We start from the raw sequence: 20,233 nt of genomic DNA on the forward strand, positions 1-20,233 counted from the left end.
TGTGTTTCGATCGCCAAGTGGTCACCAGTGATCGAAACACAGAAAAACCACATGGAACAGTAACTGAACTATAATTCTCCATAAAAGTCTTTTCCCGGCTTTTTAGTAAAGGAATAATTTTTTCAACATCTATCGAGATTGTTTGAGGTAAATTCAATTTCAATATTGAATAAGTTTGGCAAAGTGCATACTCTAAAAAAAAAACAAATATTTCACTATGAACTTACATTTCATCCAACAGTTTACACAAAGTTTTTCTGAAGGTGATAAATTCAACTCAATGTTTCAAACCGAAACATCACTAATGGGAAAACAAAAATTAATTGATTGAGTTCCAATTGATTCAGTTTATTACGCACAATATAAATAATTCTAAGTAAATGCAAAACAAAAAATATATTAAATACTACACTTACAATATGTACATCATCTGAATTTTATGTATAGACAAATCATTAGTACCTTTTCATGCTTTAAAACAAAAATCGAAAAAGTACAGTCACTCACTTAATAGTAAAAAACATCCATACATATTTTTTCAGGATAAGTTTTTATCACAAAAGCTTTTCATAAGTAATCTAAAATGTATTGAGTGTTTCGACTGAATGAAACGTATCGTTATTTTCTTTTGAAATGTTCCTTGGAAAGTATCTCAAAGATAAATTAAATTTCTAGTTGATTATTCTCTTACTTGAAATTCTCAGTGGAAGGACCAATCCGCAAAAACTCTTGTAAACATACAATGATGACAAAATTTTCAATTATAAAAGTTGTGCAAATCATGAAGAAGAACAAAACTTCTCTCCCAAACTTCTGTTGAGGTTTGAATTGATAAGCATTTAGATGCCTATACACTGGTATGGCGACTGATTACATGTAGAATTTTTATGCAAATCTGGTTACCAATATGGCTCTTCCAAAACAATGCTAGATACTGTTAATACTCCTGTAACTGCATCTTAATATTATCAGAATATGGGGATTAACATGTATTTCTTCACAATCATAACACAACTTACGCAATTTTTTGCGAAAGCTTCACTTATTCGTTTTTACGAATCAATAATAGGATCACTTATCAAGAATCAAACTAAAATTAAAAAAATCTTTACTATTAGCACCATCATGTGGCAATGTCAGAACTAATACAGTTGGTCTAAAAGAATTTCTGAAATAAAAGCGCATCCTGCAAAGTACCAGTGTAATCTTAATGAGGGAACATTGTGTCAGAGCACTCTTGAAAGATCATTTCAAGAGATTAGATAAGGAAAATAAAAAGCTCGGCCAAGAAACCTGAAATTTTTCTCAATTGCCGATATGTATACAAATAATGAAATCAGACTAAAAAAAAAACATGAAAACTCAAATTTTATATTCTCATTCGATAAATAACAAATGATTTCATCTACTTCAGACGAAACACTTTATTTTCATATAAACTACATTTGGCTGAAACCGTTGAACTACGACAATAAATTGAACAGAGAAATTTGAAGTTAATAAACTTCTCGCTGCACAATTTATTGCAATATAATTTCTAGGTAAAAATACTGAAAAGTCTACAAATTCGTGAAAAGCAACAGCTAGTATCTGTACAATAAAGGGAAAAATTACTTAAATAACAACTGATAGATTATGCAGAGCGCAACTTTCAGATGAAATATTTTTTTGTGGGATTACCTCTGTGAAAGTTCAAAATTTTGATTATCAGTTCCTGGGTTTTTTTGCCAAAAATTCATACTGCCTTACGATATTAGATTTTGGTCTCGAAGATTATCCTAATGATTATCAACCTAATTAAGCAACAAATAATTCAACTTCAATCACTGCTTGTCAAACTCAGATTTTTAAAAAGAATACTCTTTATTAAGTCGCGCCTTTTGCTGCATCTAACCTAAGCCGGTTAGGTCAAACGTCAAAAATTTGTATCGGAACATGCAAATTGCATCTCACAAATATATCGAATAATATTTCAACAAGTCGATTCAGCTAAAATTTGCTAATATTTTCTTGTTACCTTAAACTTACATTGTAAAAGATCTAACATAGTGCCAATTGAAGCATGGAGAAAAAATAACGCAATCCACTATTTGTGACCCTCATAAAACTTTTTTTAAAATAAACAAAGTCCAATATAAACACAAAATTTCATTTTCCCCGAAACAGCTTCCCATGTTGAATCAGTTGCACCTACTAAAAGTAAGTATTGCGTCATTCTTTCTCTTCATTTATTCACAAACAACAGAGTGATTGAATCTCCACATTCACAAAAATACACCAATCAATTTCATCCAAACACCTATGATTATGTTAGATTGAAATATACTTAGACATTTTTTTACCAGTGTTAATCTTTTAGAAAGGTAGTCCTCATAGTTTCTTGTTACACACAACATGAGGAAAAAAATCAATTCAAAAGTAATCAAAACCTATCAATCAAAGGGGCGAAACACAAATTTTGCATTTGGTGGCAGAAGTGGGATAAATCTTTTTTTTTTATTATTCCACTAATTAAACAAATTCGATATATATCTCTCTTAATAATAACACTTTGAAGTTATTTTCAATATAAAATACGTATATTAATTCAAATATTGGAAAACGAATCAAAATTTATTGTAACCCATCTGTTCTCTGGGAAATTCTAGAATAATGTGAATTTCAAACACTCTTCAAAAACATTCCTATCAAGCTTTGAAGCGAAGGAAGCTTCTAAGCAATGACTTCTACTGAAATTGGGCTGGAACTTTCAAAATGAATAGGAATTCCTCAACAGGAATCTTTTTCCGGGGCTCATTCATCAACAGGCTTTTGTAGCTCTTGAGCCAGAGTGTTAATGTAGCTTTAAGGTTGTCCAAAAATTTTGAATGAATCAACTGACTAAATCGATCAACACCTACTACTTCAGATTCATATATCAGTTCATCGTCAATGAATGAAAAGTTTGTATTTGCTCAAAACATTCACAAAAAAAAGAAATAATATATATATATTTACGCCTTATAGTTAGCCACATACATCAGTCGAAAATGTAGGTACAACCTCTCACAATAGAAAAATCGAATCAAGTTTCAATTAGAAAAAAAAAAATCACCTCTGCTGGAACTCGCTAAATATGATGAATAAATATAAATTTATTTGTCTGTACACCACGGTCATCATTTCCGACGGTTCACTCGTAGGTTGTTGAAAAAGCTGAAACAGTAAGGCACGTTGCAATGGATACCTCACTCATCGGGGGAGTTGGTGTACTCACGTGACGGAGATCTAGTTTCGTTACTCTTGGATGAGGAGTTGCTTTTCGGTTCTGGGATGGAGTTCAGGAAGTCCCAGATGAGGATGGTGTCATCGTGAGAACTGCTCACAATTTGGAACTCGTCAAACTGAAGTCTGAACACCCGCCCTGTATGTTCCTGTGGATACAAGTAAAAAAAACAGTTACATAATAATTCTTTATAACATAATTGCAGTGTCTAGATGGATTTATCAGAAATAAGAGAAAAATATAAGCATGAACATCTCTCCTTACAAGAACAATATCTATGAGACCAACAGAAACCCAAACCTTGCTTATCCAAAAATAAACAGGGTCGCACGGCTGTCTGCTCCAAGGCAAAGCTTCGATATCGACCATCGAACAAGGAATTGTTTTCTATGCCGCTCTGCAGCTTTCACTAAGAGACACCTAGATAAAAATTTATGATTCAACACCAAACAGTGCTGTACAAAAACATCAATAGCTTTAAAGTGTAAAAAAATTAAATAGAACACACGAACCACCTACAAGGTCGGTTAAATTGGAAAAATGTTTCCAATTTTGAGGAACTAGAATAATCTCTTTTCAGATCGTGAATATCAGTGGTTGTTTTTGAAATATTCGCCAAAAACTAGAATTGCCTTTTTCGTTTTTTAGCTTTACCACCTTCATTTCGAATGATATTAAAAAAAAGCAGAGAAACTGTCAATTCTCTTTTATATTTTTTATAATCTGATATAAACCAATTTGCAACCTGACGTTTCGTTCATTAAATTTCATCAACTTTACTTTTTTAAATACGGACCTCTATTTTTTCCATTGATTTTTGTAGCCACCGTAATAAAAAAAATTACCTATGTATTACAATACAGTTACATAAACTGTAACAGTGTAACAGGGATAACAAAGATCATTACTATATTGAAGAATCTCATTTGTGCTTTCAGAATAATTATACATCTGAAAATCAATGAACATTCATCTATCTTTTAGGTTCCTAATTTAATTATCGATACTCACCACCAAGGTCCTGAGACATAGAGAGCTAGTTGGTGCTCTGGGATCAAGGGCAGCCAAGAGATCCCACACTTTGATTTTGCCATCGTAAGCTCCACTTACGATACGTTTTGAATCAAATCTTATACACCTAACTAGTTCTTCGTGGCCCTCCAGTACTCTAAGGCAGACCGCACATTCGATATCCCATAGTCTGAAAGAAACATACTGATTAATATTAGAACTATAGGACATAAAAAATATCATTATGTGTAAACCGTATTTTCGTTCAAAATATATGATTGTCACGGGGTTTTATATCATGACCGGGAAAAAATAGTGTTATGAACTCGGCCTGGCAATCGGCGGAAATCGATGCTTCACAAAAATGTCCTGGAAGCAACCATATATCATTATGAAGGAGATAATGAACGTTCACTGCTTATAAGTTTGTGTAACCAGAGGTCACACAAAAAGAAATGTATGGAATTCTAGGTCAATACAGTACTCTACCATGAAAATATCAAAGAACTGTATGGAATTCTAGGTCAAAACAGTACTCTACCTTGAAAATATCAAAGAAATGTATGGAATTCTAGGTCAATACAGTACTCTATCTTAAAAATATCAAAGAAATGTATGGAATTCTAGGTCAATACAGTACTCTACCTTAAAAATATCAAAGAAATGTATGGAATTCTAAATCAAAACAGTACTCTACCTTGAAAATATCAAAGAAATGTATGGAATTCTAGGTCAATACAGTACTCTACCATGGAAATATCATAGAGCTAGATCGAATTCTAGGTCAGTACTCTCTACCTTGAAAATATTAAAGAAATGTATGGAATTCTAGGTCAATATAGTACTCTGCCATGGAAATATCATAGAGCTAGATCGAATTCTAGGTCAGTACTCTCTACCTTGAAAATATTAAAAGAAATGTATGGAATTCTAGGTCACTACAGTACTCTACCATGGTAATATTAAAGAACTGTATGGAATTCTAGGTAAAAACAGTACTCTACCTTGAAAATATCAAAGAAATGTATGGAATTCTAGGTCAATACAATAGTAATCTACCTTGAAAATATCAAAAAACTGTATGGAATTCTAGGTCAATACAGTAATTTACCTTAGAAATATCAAAGAACTGTATGGAATCATAGGTCAATACAATACTCTACCAAAGAACTAAAAGTGGCAGGGTCTTGACTTTTAACATAAATAACATATTCCATAAACCTAATCTTTCATTTTGTTAAAAAATTAAAGAATTATCTGCTTTAGTGAAGTGGAAGATGTTGAGAGACACATAGTTCCATTTCAGAAAATAACACACATGTGTAATTGTTGAATAATTTGTTGTGGCGGATTTTTTGTGAAAACTTTTCGAAAGAGACAATTTTTTTCACCAGTACATACAAGTATATAATATTTCCCGCAAATTATTTGTCATAGTTGTCTTGATTATGGTAATAATTATTGTTATTATGAAGGTCGTATAGCTAACTCTACCAACATGTGCAAAGAGAGTTGGGTTATTGTGAATGAGCTCAGTGGTAAACAAAAAAGTGCATCTGTTGAAACATCTCTAAACCCAGATGAAATTAATAATTATTATTGCTCCATAGCAGAAAGTATTTCTACAAATATCCCCCTGCAAGAAGACCCTAAATGTTATATGAAGAACATATATACAAGAGATTCTTTCTTTTTAACACCAACTAATTCTGAGGAAATAATGGACATCTTAAAAAGTATAAAAAACAAAAATACCTCAGGTTGGGACGATATATCTGCAAAGGTACTTCTTCATATTCCAGAGAATGCTTTGTCAACCTTGGCAGAAGCCATCAATTTTTCATTCTCGAGCAGAATATTTCCAAAATGTTTGAAGTTCGCAATCATTAACCCCTTATCTAAAGGAGGAGATTGTGAGTTGGTTACAAACCTTAGACCCATTTCACTTTTGCCAACTCTTGCAAAGCTTATAGAAAAATTGGTGAAGAAAAGAATGATCTCATTTCTCAATACTAACCACTCACTTAGTAATTGCCAATTTGGTTTTCAAGAATCAAGGAGCACCAATGATGCTATGTTCTCAGTTCTAGAAAAAATATATTTCAGTATAAATGAGGGTGAAGTAGTTGCTGCTGTGTTTTGTGACCTTGCTAAGGCATTCGACTGCGTAAATCACAAAATCCTCTTGAATAAATTGGAAATGTATGGTTTCAGAGATGTAGCGTTGAAATGGTTTCATTCTTATTTGTCAGATCGCACCCAGTCTGTATTAGTTAATAATAAGAGATCTGAACCTCTGTTGGTATCTTGTGGGGTTCCGCAAGGTTCAGTACTCGGTCCACTACTGTTCCTGCTCTTCATAAATGACCTATCTCTCATCAATACGAAAGGAAAAATAACTCTATTTGCTGATGACACTACTATTGTTTGGCACTCAAAAGACAATATTTAACTATATAATAATATATCGGTTGATCTAGACATCGTTAAAAAGTGGTGTGATGCTAACAGACTGGCATTCAATACCACAAAAACCTGCATACTAACCTTTAAATGTATATTAAATGAAATTTTTCTAGGGAATACTTTAATTAGCTCCGTCTCATCAAGTAAATTCTTGGGTTTGCATGTAGATAATAATCTATCCTTTGATATCCACATCTTTAATCTATGTAATAGGATGGCTTCGGGATGCTATGTTTTAAGGGTTATTACCAGAGAACTCAACTTGCAAGCTGCAAGAACAGTCTATTTTGCGGTAATAGAATCCCGCCTAAGATATGGAATTTGTTTCTGGGGTAATGCTTCTCAGTTCTTGTTACAGTCTGTGTTTATCTTACAAAAGAGAGCGGTTAGATATATTTGTAAGGCAAAACCGAGAGATTGCTGTAAACCCCTGTTTATTGATCAAAAAATCTTGACTCTGACATGCATTTTTATCCTTGAAAGTGTGTGTATGATGTACAAAAAATTTAATACTACCAGTGATTCAACAAACTCTTATAATACTAGGCATAATAGCCACTTAATAGCACTACCCATTCCTAAAAGCGCATTAATAAAAAAATGCATAATATACAATGCAAGGAAAATGTTCAATCATTTGCCAGTATATCTTCGCTCCACTTCTTCATATAAAATTTTTCGAAGTGCTGTAAAATGTTTTTTGCTAAATAAAGCTTTTTATACTTTAGACGAATATTATAATGAAGATTTTGACTAACATTGCAATCACTTGCATACGCACTTTATATTATTTTACTTGGTTTTATTATTTTAAGGTGTTTATTTAATTTTGAATTGATCCCTTTGTGTTACATATGTATATGTGTGTGTGTGTATATATAGATATATGTGTACATACATAAATGTATTTCTAAACTTTGTTAACAAGAATTCTGTTATTTAGACAATAAAGTTCTTTCTCTCTCTCTCTCTCTAATGACGCATGCACAATATTTATTCGAATTTACCACAAAAACAGTTAAAAAGGATCTAGGGTATGGCAAGTGACAGATTACCGACACTTTTTTTACACAATAATACATTTTTCAAATAGAACAACAATCTTATGAAATCTGTTAATAAAATGATCGCTTCATTTCCTACTCAGCCTCATTTTGCTTAGAGTTGATGATGAGCGATTAAGGTTCGTTTTTTCAAATATCTAATTGGAGTCTGGTGTAGTGAACTAGAGAATAATAAAGTAGCATGCAAAACTCTGATCATCATTTATTTCTATACAGGGTACTTCAGATGTAACTTTGATTTTCGTCCATTCCAAGTTTATGTGATTTTTTTCAAATAGAACCCTCTATAAATTAGTTTGTACACGCATTCTACATGAAATTACCTATCCGAGGATACTGATAAGAAAATCAGCTTACCTTATAGTATTGTCCGAACTGCCGCTAACGACTAATCTATCCCTATACTGCAAACAGGCAATGCCGCGTTTATGTCCATTCAATGTTCGCACAAACTCACATGTCGAAGTGTTCCACACTTTAATAGTCCTATCACCCGATGCCGACACTATGTATTTCTCGTCAAAGTCCACGACGTTCACGGCCGCCCTGTGACCCACGAGCACTCTGCGCAGCGTTATCTCGGTCGGTGAAGTCATATCCCAAACGGCTATGGAGCGATCCTACGAAAAAAGGAAAATGAATTATTCAATTTCGGTACCTTTTCAAAAAAAATAATACTAATTCAAAAATATCCCTATAAGTAAATGATTAATGGTTATTTATGACTTTTGTCATCAAGATAATCATATATAATAATAATTTTTGATACACTTGGGCACTCCGCAGGTAAATATCTAAAAATGAAAGAGAATATCCCTATTTCGTGAAAGCAGATAATTTTGGTGTCAAAGGGTCCTCTTATTTACGTAGAGATCCAGCACTAAACGGTATCCGTTTGGGCGTCGCGACACCGACGCCAATTTTTTTAAATGATAACCCAGTATTTTCGATTGGTTTTTGAATTCTGCATTAAATTATGAATTCAGCCATATAGCACACTTGTAGTTTTCCTTGAATACTGATGAAAAAAGGCAATTTTATTGCGTACTATAAAGAGGGCCATGAATGAGTCAAAATGAATGCAATAATACGAGTTCAATAAAATGAATCCATCAGTTATGATTTTGGTGTCTGTTACCAAAAAATATGTTACTTTGACCATAACTCGACTAACATGATGATAACGAAATCAATTAGTGATAACAAGAATCATTTTATTAAGTGTTCGAACTGCCTCCCTTCACGAAGAATACACATATTGCATCTTTTTAGTAACTCCCAATTCGTGACAGCTAAAAGCGTCTCTCGCGTTATGGAAGCACAAACATTTGTGATACTATTTTTCAAATCCTCTACATTTTGTAGCCGTCGCATATAAACTAAGTCTCTGATATATCCCCACAAAAAGAAATCTAGTGGAGTAATATCTGGACTTCGAGCTGGCCATGGTATTGGACCCTTATTGGTATTTTCAATCTAGTAAATCTGTTTTTATGCATACATGCACTTATAAAATTATTTCTCTCAATATAGCCTCAAATGTTGTTTACATTCATTGTATGACATACGTAAATAAGGTTATGAACTTTAAGGTTATGAAACTTTATCTGGTGTACTTTTTATAGTGTTCGGACACATTGGTACCATGCAATATCTATACAATGGCTTTTTTCTTCTTACATGATTATTACGCGATATTTAAACTAAAACACCTTGTTAACTATCAAACTAACTCTCAATGTAAACAATAAACTGACAGGACGTGCCCTATGACGTCACGCCTCAAGCGCGCGAGAAATAGGAGCGTTTGAACTTGTCAAATTAAACCAATATTTTTAAGATTTTATGAAAAAATGATTACTACTCTTACAGCTATGTTTATTTTTTTTTCTATATCAAAATGAAGTGAATATTAAATAAAAAAAATTACAAAATTGTTTGCATATTCCTTATTATGTTTGTTTATTATACCGTTGTTATGGAAACGGCTTTCATCATTCGATATTTTTTTCAGAAACTGATTATCCTCATGAATACGGGTGAAAAACCATGCAATGAAGTTGAATATTCTATCGGCATCTCCTGAATATGGGAATATATGTATTTTAGTTATTAAAAATGAAACATGAAAATTATTACAAGGATGTAGTTCTTGAACCAAATGTATTTTGTATGGATGAGATTTGTTTTTTGACAAAATACGTTGTATTGACCTGGTGACCTAGCACTGCAACACTGTGATTGTCATCAGTAGCCGTTTTTGTTTTTTTTTTCGCTTCCGTTCATTAAAAAATCCATTTCGTGCCAAAGATTTGGCTAAGCCAGCGAATGTTTTGTTTGACGGTAATTTTCTGTCAGGATACCGATTAGCGTATATTCTCACTGCTTCTTTTGAACTCCTTCTTGCTTCGCCATAAACACATATCATATCCAACTTTTCTGCACTCGAAAATTGAACCATTTTTCAATTTTACAAAAAACCAACACAAAACTGAATACACTTTCATCAAATCTGACAGATTGATAAATACATTATTGCATTTATTTTGACTTGTTCATGGCCCTCTTTATAATACACAATAAAAGTGTGCTATATGGCTGAATTCAGAATTGAATGCAGAATTCAAAAACCAATTGACAATACTGGGTTATCATTTAAAAAAATTGGCGTTGGTGTCGCGACGCCCTAACGGATGACGCCTAGTGCTGAATCTCTGTAAATAAGAGGACACCAAAATTATCTGCTTTCACGAAATAGGTATATTCTTTTTCATTTTTTAGATATTTGCCCGCGGAGTTTTATATGGGACACCCTGTATATACATACATACATACATATATATATATATATATATATATATATATATATATATATATATATATATATATATATATATATATATATATTCACATACACATATACAAATCAAATCAAATCAAACTCTATTCATCCATTCCATAATTGCCATTTTTTACAGATTGTTACAGATAATATAGTAATATAATTTAATATAATCCTGTACAGAGGTTACCTAAGCATAAATGCTTGTAGTGCATATCTCTGTACAAGGAAAACAAAAAAAAAATTTAATTGTATTTAATGTTGGGAGAGGTGCAAATTGATTGTGCATAGAAGATAGTTTTTTATATATATATATATATATATATATATATATATATATATATATAGAGTAGAAATGAGTTAATTTGAGGAGCGCTTTTTAATTTTTTTTTTTCCTTCATTCATTTATATTTTGATTTTTTTTTTAATGGTTTATTTTATTTTATTTTCATTTATTCATATTTTGTTAAATTGTTATCATTTTTTTTTTCCAAGTTTTATTTCCATTTTATGTTTTCATTTTATTTTCATTTATAGGTATATTTTATTTCCATTAATCAATTGTTTTATTTGGTGTTTAAAGGAACTGAGTTTATATATTTTTTTAATTTGAAGTGGTAGTTTGTTATATAGTTTCGGACCTATATAAAAAAGGCTATTTTGGGAGTAACTTTTTCTAAATAATGGTATATCAATTGATAGTGTCGTAATAAATCGGGTTGGGATAGTTTTATTGTGATTTATTGTTGGTTTTGTATTTTTATGCATATATAGCAAGCATTGGTGCATATGTAGTTTGTTAATGTCAAAGATATCTAGTTCATCGTAAAGCTTATTAGTGGGGAAACGTTTGTTTTTTCTGAAACCTATTTTTAGTATACAGTTCTGAGTAGTTTTCAAATTTTGTAATGCATTATTATATGATCCTCCCCATATTACTATACAGTATCTAAATAATGGTTCAATTAGTGATGTATATATAAGTTTTAGGTTACGATTGTCTAAAATGTACCTAAGGATGTAAAATTTTCGAATTATTTGCCTAGCTTTATTGTTTACATATTTGGTATGCGCGTTCCATTTAAGGTGTTGATTGACAATTACGCCAAGATATTTTATTTCTTTGGTTTTTTGGATAGATGGACAGTTGCAATTTGGTTGAGTGCATGTTTTCTTATGAAGCATAATATAATTTCTGTTTGGTTGAGTGTCGACATTTGTAGAAAATGTTATAAATTTACTTTTAGACGTATTCAGAGACAACTTGCTATAATTTAGCCATTGTGAAATTTTTATAAGATTGAATATTGAATAGATTATCCCAGTTTTTATCAGTAAGCAAAATTGAAATTGCATATATGCCCACAAATTTAGTGAACATTTTACACCATTCACACAATTTAAAATCTAAATAAAATTACGTCAACTGTGAATTTGATTGTTTGTGAGATTGTCAATTAAAAAATCTTGGTAGCTGTAATAGCATCTTTCTAAAAGCATAGTTTTAACACAATCATGAAATACTTGAAGAATACTGGCGGCAGAATACAATTTCAAAAATGTTATATTTTTTCTATAGAAGCCTATACTGTATTCTGTAAGCAAAGTTTATAACATCAATTCATAAATCTAAAGAAAAAAAGTTCAAAATTAACTTGTACGCTTGCAAATTACTGGATTGTTTGATAACTAAAAAAGTCAAGTTCGAAACAAAAAGCGATTAAAGGAACACCAACGTGGCTTCTTAACAGCTTAGTTATTGATTTATCATGGAAGTAATCAATTTCAAAATAAACTCTATACATAGATGTGTAAATCATGCAAAAAAGGAACTTTCAGACACAAACTGGAAGAAAAATCCCTTATGAAAAAACTACTTTCAAATAAACATTGAATTACATGAAAGAAAAATACTTTCGAGACAACAATTGTTATGTGAACATTAAATTACAAAAAAAAAACGCTTTTATTTATTCAGTTTGTATTCCAAACATTCGACAGACCAAGTGCAACTACTGAAGACAATATTCTGAAAAACAATAAAACAGAATGTTCTAAAAATGTACTTCAAAGGTGATCAAAAGTACAAATGATATTGAACAATGATGAATTCTAAAATTAAAATGAAACATTGTACCAAGTTTCAGTTAAAAAAAAAACTGATATTTTTTGTGTCTAAGGAAGAAAAGTAGGAAAATTACCTTGGAACAAGTAACCATCATTCCGTTGTTGAATCTGAGATGAAGGACGGCTTCGCAATGATGTATTTGAGTGTTGACCATTTCACCAGTGTTGACATTCCATACTCGTACTGTTGAATCGCTTGAACCACTGATTATTACCTGCAATCAAATAAGTGGTCGATGAAGAAGAGGAAGCTGGAACATCACAACTTGATGTTTGTCTGATCTTAGATTAATTTGTTCTTCAAAAATGATTTCGGTACAAACATAGTAAGTTAGCAAATGACTTACAGTTGATCATCAATTTCTTTATTTGATATAAGTTCACAAACTGGACTGAACTAATCGGAATTATCCAAGCATTCAATAAATAGGAAAAATAACAATGTAAATTACAAATAGTAGGTATATATTGTTAATGTTAATGTGAATGTTGAATCTTCAAATGACTGGTAAATCCTTTTTTGAATGTCATAATAGATTCACTTTGTTTTATCTCAAGCAGGAGGTTATTGTAGTCCAATAGTCCTTCATGGAATGAGGAGTTCATGGATCGTGTAAAGTTCAAACGTGGTACATATAAATTAGAATTCCTCCTAGTGGGATAATTATGAATTTGGTGATGGAAAACAATAAATTGGTTAAAATATGAGGGTGCATTACCAGACAATATTTTGAAGATGAATACCATGGTAAGATAAAACAGATGGTCTTTCACAGAAAGCCCATCCAGAATTTCCAACATTGTTGTAGTTGGCATATATCTATTCGAAAGATATTTCGTCGATACCAGAAGAATTTTTGTTTTAGATTTCCTTAAAAGTGTTTTTGAGCTCATCAATATCTGTGTTGAATAAATGAAAGCTATCAGGAATGAACATGCCTTCTAAGTAGTCTAGTGGATCCATTTGCGCTTGTATATTTGAGGTTAATTTTTCAGCTATAGTGCAAAAGAAGTTATTGAGTATGTTTGGGTTTATTATTGGTTGTTTGGGGAGTTTTGCAGCTTTACCTCTTAAGTTATTTATAATGTATATAATTTTCCCGAGTTTTATTTTTTGCCTTGTCAATTTTTTTTCCGATAGAACTTTTCTTTGGCAGCTTTAATGATAGATGTGTAAATACGCTTATATTTGGTTATATATGATGAGAAGAGTTCATCGGACATGTATTTATTGATATATTGCAATGATCGCAGATTCATCGCTGAGACTCTAATCTATAATAGTTTGAGAATGCTGGGAAACACGAGTTGGACCGGTTATATGCATTGTCAAATTGAAAGATATGAGCAGATTTTTCAGTGTTTGGGTCATTGAGGATCTATCATCGGCAAAATTTATATTAAAATCTCCAGCTAGTATGATTTTTGAATTCACTGATATTTGTGAGAGAATTGTTTCAAGGTTTTCAGAAAATATGTTAGGATCAGAATTTAGAGCTCTGTAAATGCATAGTAAATACAAATTATTTGTTTTATTGAGTACTAATGAAAACTCAAATGTATGCTCTACTAGAAGATAATTATACTATGTAATATTTTCTAATTGAAATGTAGCTAGGGAGTCATTTTTAGCTAGTATCATAGTGCCGCCATTATTAATTTTTATTCTACGGAAGTCTGAAACTATTCTATAATTTGGAATATAACATGGTTCATTTTCCTTGAGCCAGTGCTCCGTCAATAAGATAAGGTCAGGAAAATTTTGATTGACAATGAATATAGCTAGATCATCTAGTTTATGTCAAATAGATTGGATATTCAATAATCTCATTGATATTTTCAGTTTGGAAACACATTCCATTTTTTCTATTTGTTTTTCTTTGATCTTCAATAACTCAATAAATTCACTTTCACATTTAGTGGCTTCTTCCAAAAACATTTCTTTTTCATCTCTTAATTTTTTAATGTAGTTATCTTTGATTAGACTATCATTGAGCAACTCACGAACAAATGTTTCAAGTTGATTTAGTTTATGACCGTGATCAACTTTAACAGCTTGAATTTCATCAGGACAACAGGTGATTTTATTGTCTTGCAAGAACGTAATCTTACTTCTCATTCTACTTATACAGCTTTTGTGGAACATACCAAAACACTTTACACATACATAATAAAAACTTTTGTTCTGCAACATTTAAAACTACTACTCAGAGAGCTCTGAAAACCTGAAGTGTTCAGTGTAGCCATCTTATATCTTAAAATTAGGCGCATGCCTCTATTGTGTAGTTTTTGCAATGTAGACAAACAATTTGCATCAAATGGTGATAGTAAAGTAGTGCAGTAATCGAAATGTGGTTGAATGATTGATTCGAACACTGTAATGGAAGTCTGAAACGGTAAGCAACTGTTTACACGGCCAAAGAGAAATAGTTTTTTAGCAATTTTATTGCGGATATAATTGAAATGTTTTTTCACATTCAGTGTTTGATCCACGATGAACCCCAAATATTTGAATTCCTCGACAATTTCAATTTTTTGATTGTAAATATTAATACTTATAGATGTTTTGTCAATTGAATACTGTTTATGTTTTGTTGTGATTATCATTGCTTTCGTTTTATTGACATTGAGCTTGAGTTTATTAATGTTGAGGAATTCAGATATTCTGATGATAATATCATTCATTTTATTGATAGCTGTTTGTAATTCAGGTTCACTCACTGCAATCAGAGTATCATCTGCAAATAGACTGACGAATTCACACCCATTAACGAAGTTGATGTCATTGATGTAAAGAACAAATAGAAGCGGGCCCAAGACACTACCTCGAGGTACACCATTATTGCCACCTATTAGGTTTGAATATGTCTCATTAATTTTAGTATGTTGAGTTCGACCAGAGAGGTAGCTTTCAAACAATTCAAGTACTGAACCAGAAATTCCTTAATATTTGAGTTTTTTTAGTAGAATATTAACGTCAATTGACTCAAATGCCTTTTGAAGTCTAGAAACACATCCACTATATATTTATTATCATCAACAGGAAGTTTCCATTTGGATATTGAAACTTGTAATGCTGCTTCACACGAGTGTTAAGATCGAAAACCGGATTAGTTCATCATAATCAGTTTATTACTTTCAATGTAATCAATCAATTGTTCATATACTGCTGTCCAATAATTTTTTCAATAGATGAAGTATTTATCGGACGAAAGTTGATGGCTTCATTAGTATCATTGATTTTTGGTACAAGAATTACTGTACTATTTTTAGTTTTTGCGGTACTTTATCAGTTCTGAGTGATGCGTTAACCAAATTTAATAATACTCCACCGATTGCCTCAAACACACTTTTAAGAACTTTGTTGTTTATATAATTGGAGTTACATTCGTTATCATGATAACTCAACTTCACAAAAAATAAAAAGCCTCCATCAGAGACTGTGTTTTGTCTCACCTTATCGTCGTATTGCAAACACAACACGCTCCCGGTGTGCCCCGTAAGCACTTTGGTGCACTGCAGTGTACTCCTGTCCCAAATCTTGATAGTGTTATCCCTCAATCCTGACACGATCTTCTGATCGTCGTACTGAAGGCAATACACGCCTTTGCTGTTCTCCGAGCGGCAGTTGATACGCTGCAAGATGTGCTTTCCGTTGCGCCAGTTTGATTCGATGCTGTCTATGTCGCGGATTATTTTGGGGAAGAGCGAACGGTAGAAGCCGTGGGGACGGTGATTTTCTCCTGGTCGAGGTTTGAAGAGATATTGAATCCTGGAATTGAAATAAATTATGTGAAACTTGATTGGTGAGCAAACATTTGAAAAACAAACTGATTACTGATATAAAATGTGTTGAGAACAACAAGAACACCATCTTTTTGTGATACTATGTCAAGTATTATAGAAAGTGGATTTTGTAACTTGATAATTCAACTAAAGGCGTGTTTACACGGTGCGACAAAACGTAACGTTTTGCAGCGAAAAGTCGTTACATTTTTTCGGCGGTTAGCTGTACTGCTGAAATGTTCCGTCTGATTAATGATCAAATCGATATCGCATTTTTGTATTTTAGTTTATTTCGCGCGATGGAGGAGAAATTTCAGGGGATGCTTGACGCAGTTCCAACATGTTATTTACACGATGCAAAACAGATTACACGAGATGAAATAAATGACACCATAAAATCAAAATAGGCGTTCACCACGAAAATGATTACACTATAAAAAATGTAAAATTACACAACGAATAGAAAACGAAAATATCTACCCAGAATCTTGTGCAGTCTAATGTTTAAAAAATTGTACATACAGCAAAATAGATTCCTTTAAAAAAAAGTACGGCTTTGCTTTTTACACATAAAAATAATCATACGAGAAGGAAAATTTAAACTTACCACATTCTTCTTTCGGCTAATCCACGCCAAAGCGAGTCTGTCCTAACTTTTCTTTCGACTAATTTCTTCCACATCATGCCTTCAGAAATTACCCTGAACCATTCTTTACACACCACCTCTGCATTTCTCAGACTATCTGCATCCAAATAAGAGAGTATATTTTCCGCCACGTGATCTAATCCTTTCTCTGAAAAATAAAAGAAACGCAGGCTGAATTCGAAGTCAGTAGAAGTGATTCCAAAGCGATATCAAATGTTTGTGATACACAGTTTTGAATTTTGAACGGTTTCAGTGAAAATTATTCCACAAAGAGTAAAGTTATCCAGAATTAAAGTACAAAAAAAAGGTATAAAGATTTCTACAAGTTATATTGAGGCTTTTCAGGATATACGTAGTAAACCAAAATCAATGTGTACTCCATATCTTTCACCGACAAATTTCGGAAGTTACATTGGATATTTCCAATAAGAATAACTGCTCTTATATTGGATAAGAGATGTAAATTATAAACTTGGGAAAAACACGACTGTGGTTTTCTCCAGATTCTAAACCAGTTTGGAGTCGATAAACGAGTTTTCCGATTGTGCCATGCTTGATATAACATCAGCGACTTGTATTTTCATATAAAAGTTACGCAATAAAATTATATCATTACCAAGATTTCCATTTCCGTTACATCTTAAAACAAATTCATTACCGTTTAAACAAGTGGAAGTCTTTACAGAAAATCAATATACAAAAGTTCGAATTCATTTCAATATTCATTTTCACATAACGGTAATTATTCCGCTCTAAAGTAGATTAATCAATCAGTGTGATCTGTCATTTGTCAAAATTCACTGGGAATAATAGATCGTAGTTAAAACCTTTCTATCTTTTTGGGAGAGTTTATCCTATTTTCAATATTCAACTGAAAACGAACGTTTTCTTTTGAATAAAAATGGAAAAAGAAGAATTCGACTGTCTTTTAATACAGTCAAAATACTGTTCTCATACGCTATACTGCAACACTTTTTTTTGACGCGAGTTTCACCAATCAAGTTAGCTTCATCAGAAAATTAACTATACTGATTAGTGGAGGTTAAGTGGTAGAACAAGCCTGTAGTGTTTTACACTGCAGTTTTGAACTTCATTTTTTGATTGTTATATCCAATTTCACCCAATAAATACCATTATTATTATTGTTATTATTTTCAACCGTAGTTTGCGCTGGTCAGGCCCTATCCCCCCGAGCCCCGATACATTCGAGAGGGCGTGCCAGCCCACACCGTGAGGTAAGTGATCATTGCGCCCGAGAATCATGTGCCCTGAGCAAGCGCAGTGAGCCAAGAATGACAGCCTTCTTTATCTGTGCGGCTGATGTTTCTGCCTTAGTGCGGCAAGCCGGTATGATTTTGAGATTCGAGAGTGGAGAAGACATCATTCCACCAAGGACTCCAATAATCAGAACGACCATCTTGACAGAGTGATCTGGATAGAGTCTGCGGAGTTCGAAAAGAAAATCTCGATATTTTATCCGTTTTTCCTCCTCTTTTCTGAAGACATTCGTCTCGCCAGGAGCTGAAAACTCCACGACAAATATCGTCTTGCTCTGGTGGTCGAGAAGGACTACATCAGCTTGTATGAGCCTGAGGGTGGGGAACGAATAGTTCCAATAAATTCGGCACTTCTCGTTCCCCACAACGGATTCAATATCTCCCGGAGCGTAGGGCAACACCGGTGTCTCGTCAATGGTAATATAGCACTCTTAGGGCCGCGTTATGTCGATGGATATAGGCCGAGACAGCATATGCTGGACATGCTGATAGCAAGTGCATTAGGGTCTCGGGCGTCTCGCGGCATGTCCTGCACCTTGCACCAGGAATCTCTATACCCATCACGCGACTGCGGTAGACTAAGGTGTTGAAGACACCATCCTGGCAAGCCATGATGAACCCCTCAGTTTCCGACTTCAGCCCACTCGACCTGGGGAAAGCGAAAGTCAGGCTCTTTGATAAGCCAAGGTCTTCAATGTTATTGAAGAAGACCCCATACATTGGCTTATCCTTGTGTTTCCGCAGAAGTGAAGTGATCTCTGCGGCTTTGATATGAGCTTGTTGATGAACTGGTTCCAACACGGTAACTATACCGAGTTCATCAGCTGCTCGAGCAGCTGCCCTGAAGAGAAATGCTCCAATTCCTGCTCTCTCATGGTCACGGACCATGCAGAGAAGGGATCCGAATTCCTGACGACTTTACAGGCTGTATCCAGTATAATTATGTAATGTAGACACTCCTAACTCAAAAGTTCACGGCCTCCCTGTTGTCGGGGGAAGTACAACCGTGGAACTGACGATTTGGGATGCAAACTCCTATAGAGAGTTGATACAGCTCCTCCCGAGTCCACTTCACTACTCCAAACGAGTAGAGTAAGATTGGAACGGCAAGCATATTTGTTGCAGCAACTTTGTTCTTCCCCGACAGTTCCGATGACCAAATCTATCAAAGTTTATGCTGATACTTGCCGCGGAGAGAGTTCTTCACTGCCGTTACCTCTTGTGAGTGGCGCTGTTCCACCCCGAGGTTATTATACGTCTCTCCGGCATCCAGATGGTGTAGGATGCTTCCATCTACGAGCTGCACATTATTATTATTATTCAACTCTAAACTGCGTTCCTTCAAAAACTTTACCCTCCTACAACTCGGAAACAATTATGATATGACATTCATAGCAGAAATATCACCCACATATTTTTTTCAATGGCATGAGGGATCGTGAATCACCTTCAAATAATCCTAATTTTTAAATGGTTTTTTGTAGTGTAGAATGTTATTACTATAGATATATTGGTATCGGAGTTGAAATATTGCTTTCATCAATAAATAAAAAATAATTTGGATTCAAACGGGGTCAATGGACACACAGAATATTCGTCAATTTTGGTCATTGCAATAATTTGTGAGCTGGTGCATTGTTTTGATAATAATAATAATGGTATGTTTTATTGCCCAAAGAACATTAGGTCTTATTGACAAAGCTGCAAATTTTCATCAGTCATCATCACGGGGTCTCTCTGACAGACTCC

The 20,233-nt window shown here is 33.2% G+C and overlaps 1 protein-coding gene across 1 annotated transcript in view; it reads right to left on the reverse strand.

Moving 5' to 3' along the window:
• Positions 1–1,357: 1,357 nt before the first annotated feature.
• The window catches only part of slmb (beta-transducin repeat containing E3 ubiquitin protein ligase slmb), a 65,896-nt gene continuing 47,020 nt past the window's right edge, over positions 1,358–20,233 (reverse strand). Inside the window, exons 3-9 of the mRNA XM_074182941.1 lie at positions 17,169–17,355; positions 16,232–16,547; positions 12,850–12,990; positions 8,164–8,426; positions 4,277–4,466; positions 3,257–3,413; positions 1,358–3,195 (exon numbers count right to left, since the gene is read on the reverse strand). Of these exons, the coding sequence (XP_074039042.1) occupies positions 3,173–3,195; positions 3,257–3,413; positions 4,277–4,466; positions 8,164–8,426; positions 12,850–12,990; positions 16,232–16,547; positions 17,169–17,355 (1,277 nt within the window). The 3' untranslated portion in view covers positions 1,358–3,172. The remainder of the gene's footprint in view (positions 3,196–3,256; positions 3,414–4,276; positions 4,467–8,163; positions 8,427–12,849; positions 12,991–16,231; positions 16,548–17,168; positions 17,356–20,233) is intronic.

The sequence above is a fragment of the Leptinotarsa decemlineata genome, unplaced genomic scaffold (genome assembly GCF_025532065.1).
Source record: "Leptinotarsa decemlineata unplaced genomic scaffold, Ldec_3_MD MMD2_tig00026330_RagTag_RagTag, whole genome shotgun sequence".
Classification (NCBI taxonomy): Eukaryota; Metazoa; Arthropoda; class Insecta; order Coleoptera; family Chrysomelidae; genus Leptinotarsa; species Leptinotarsa decemlineata.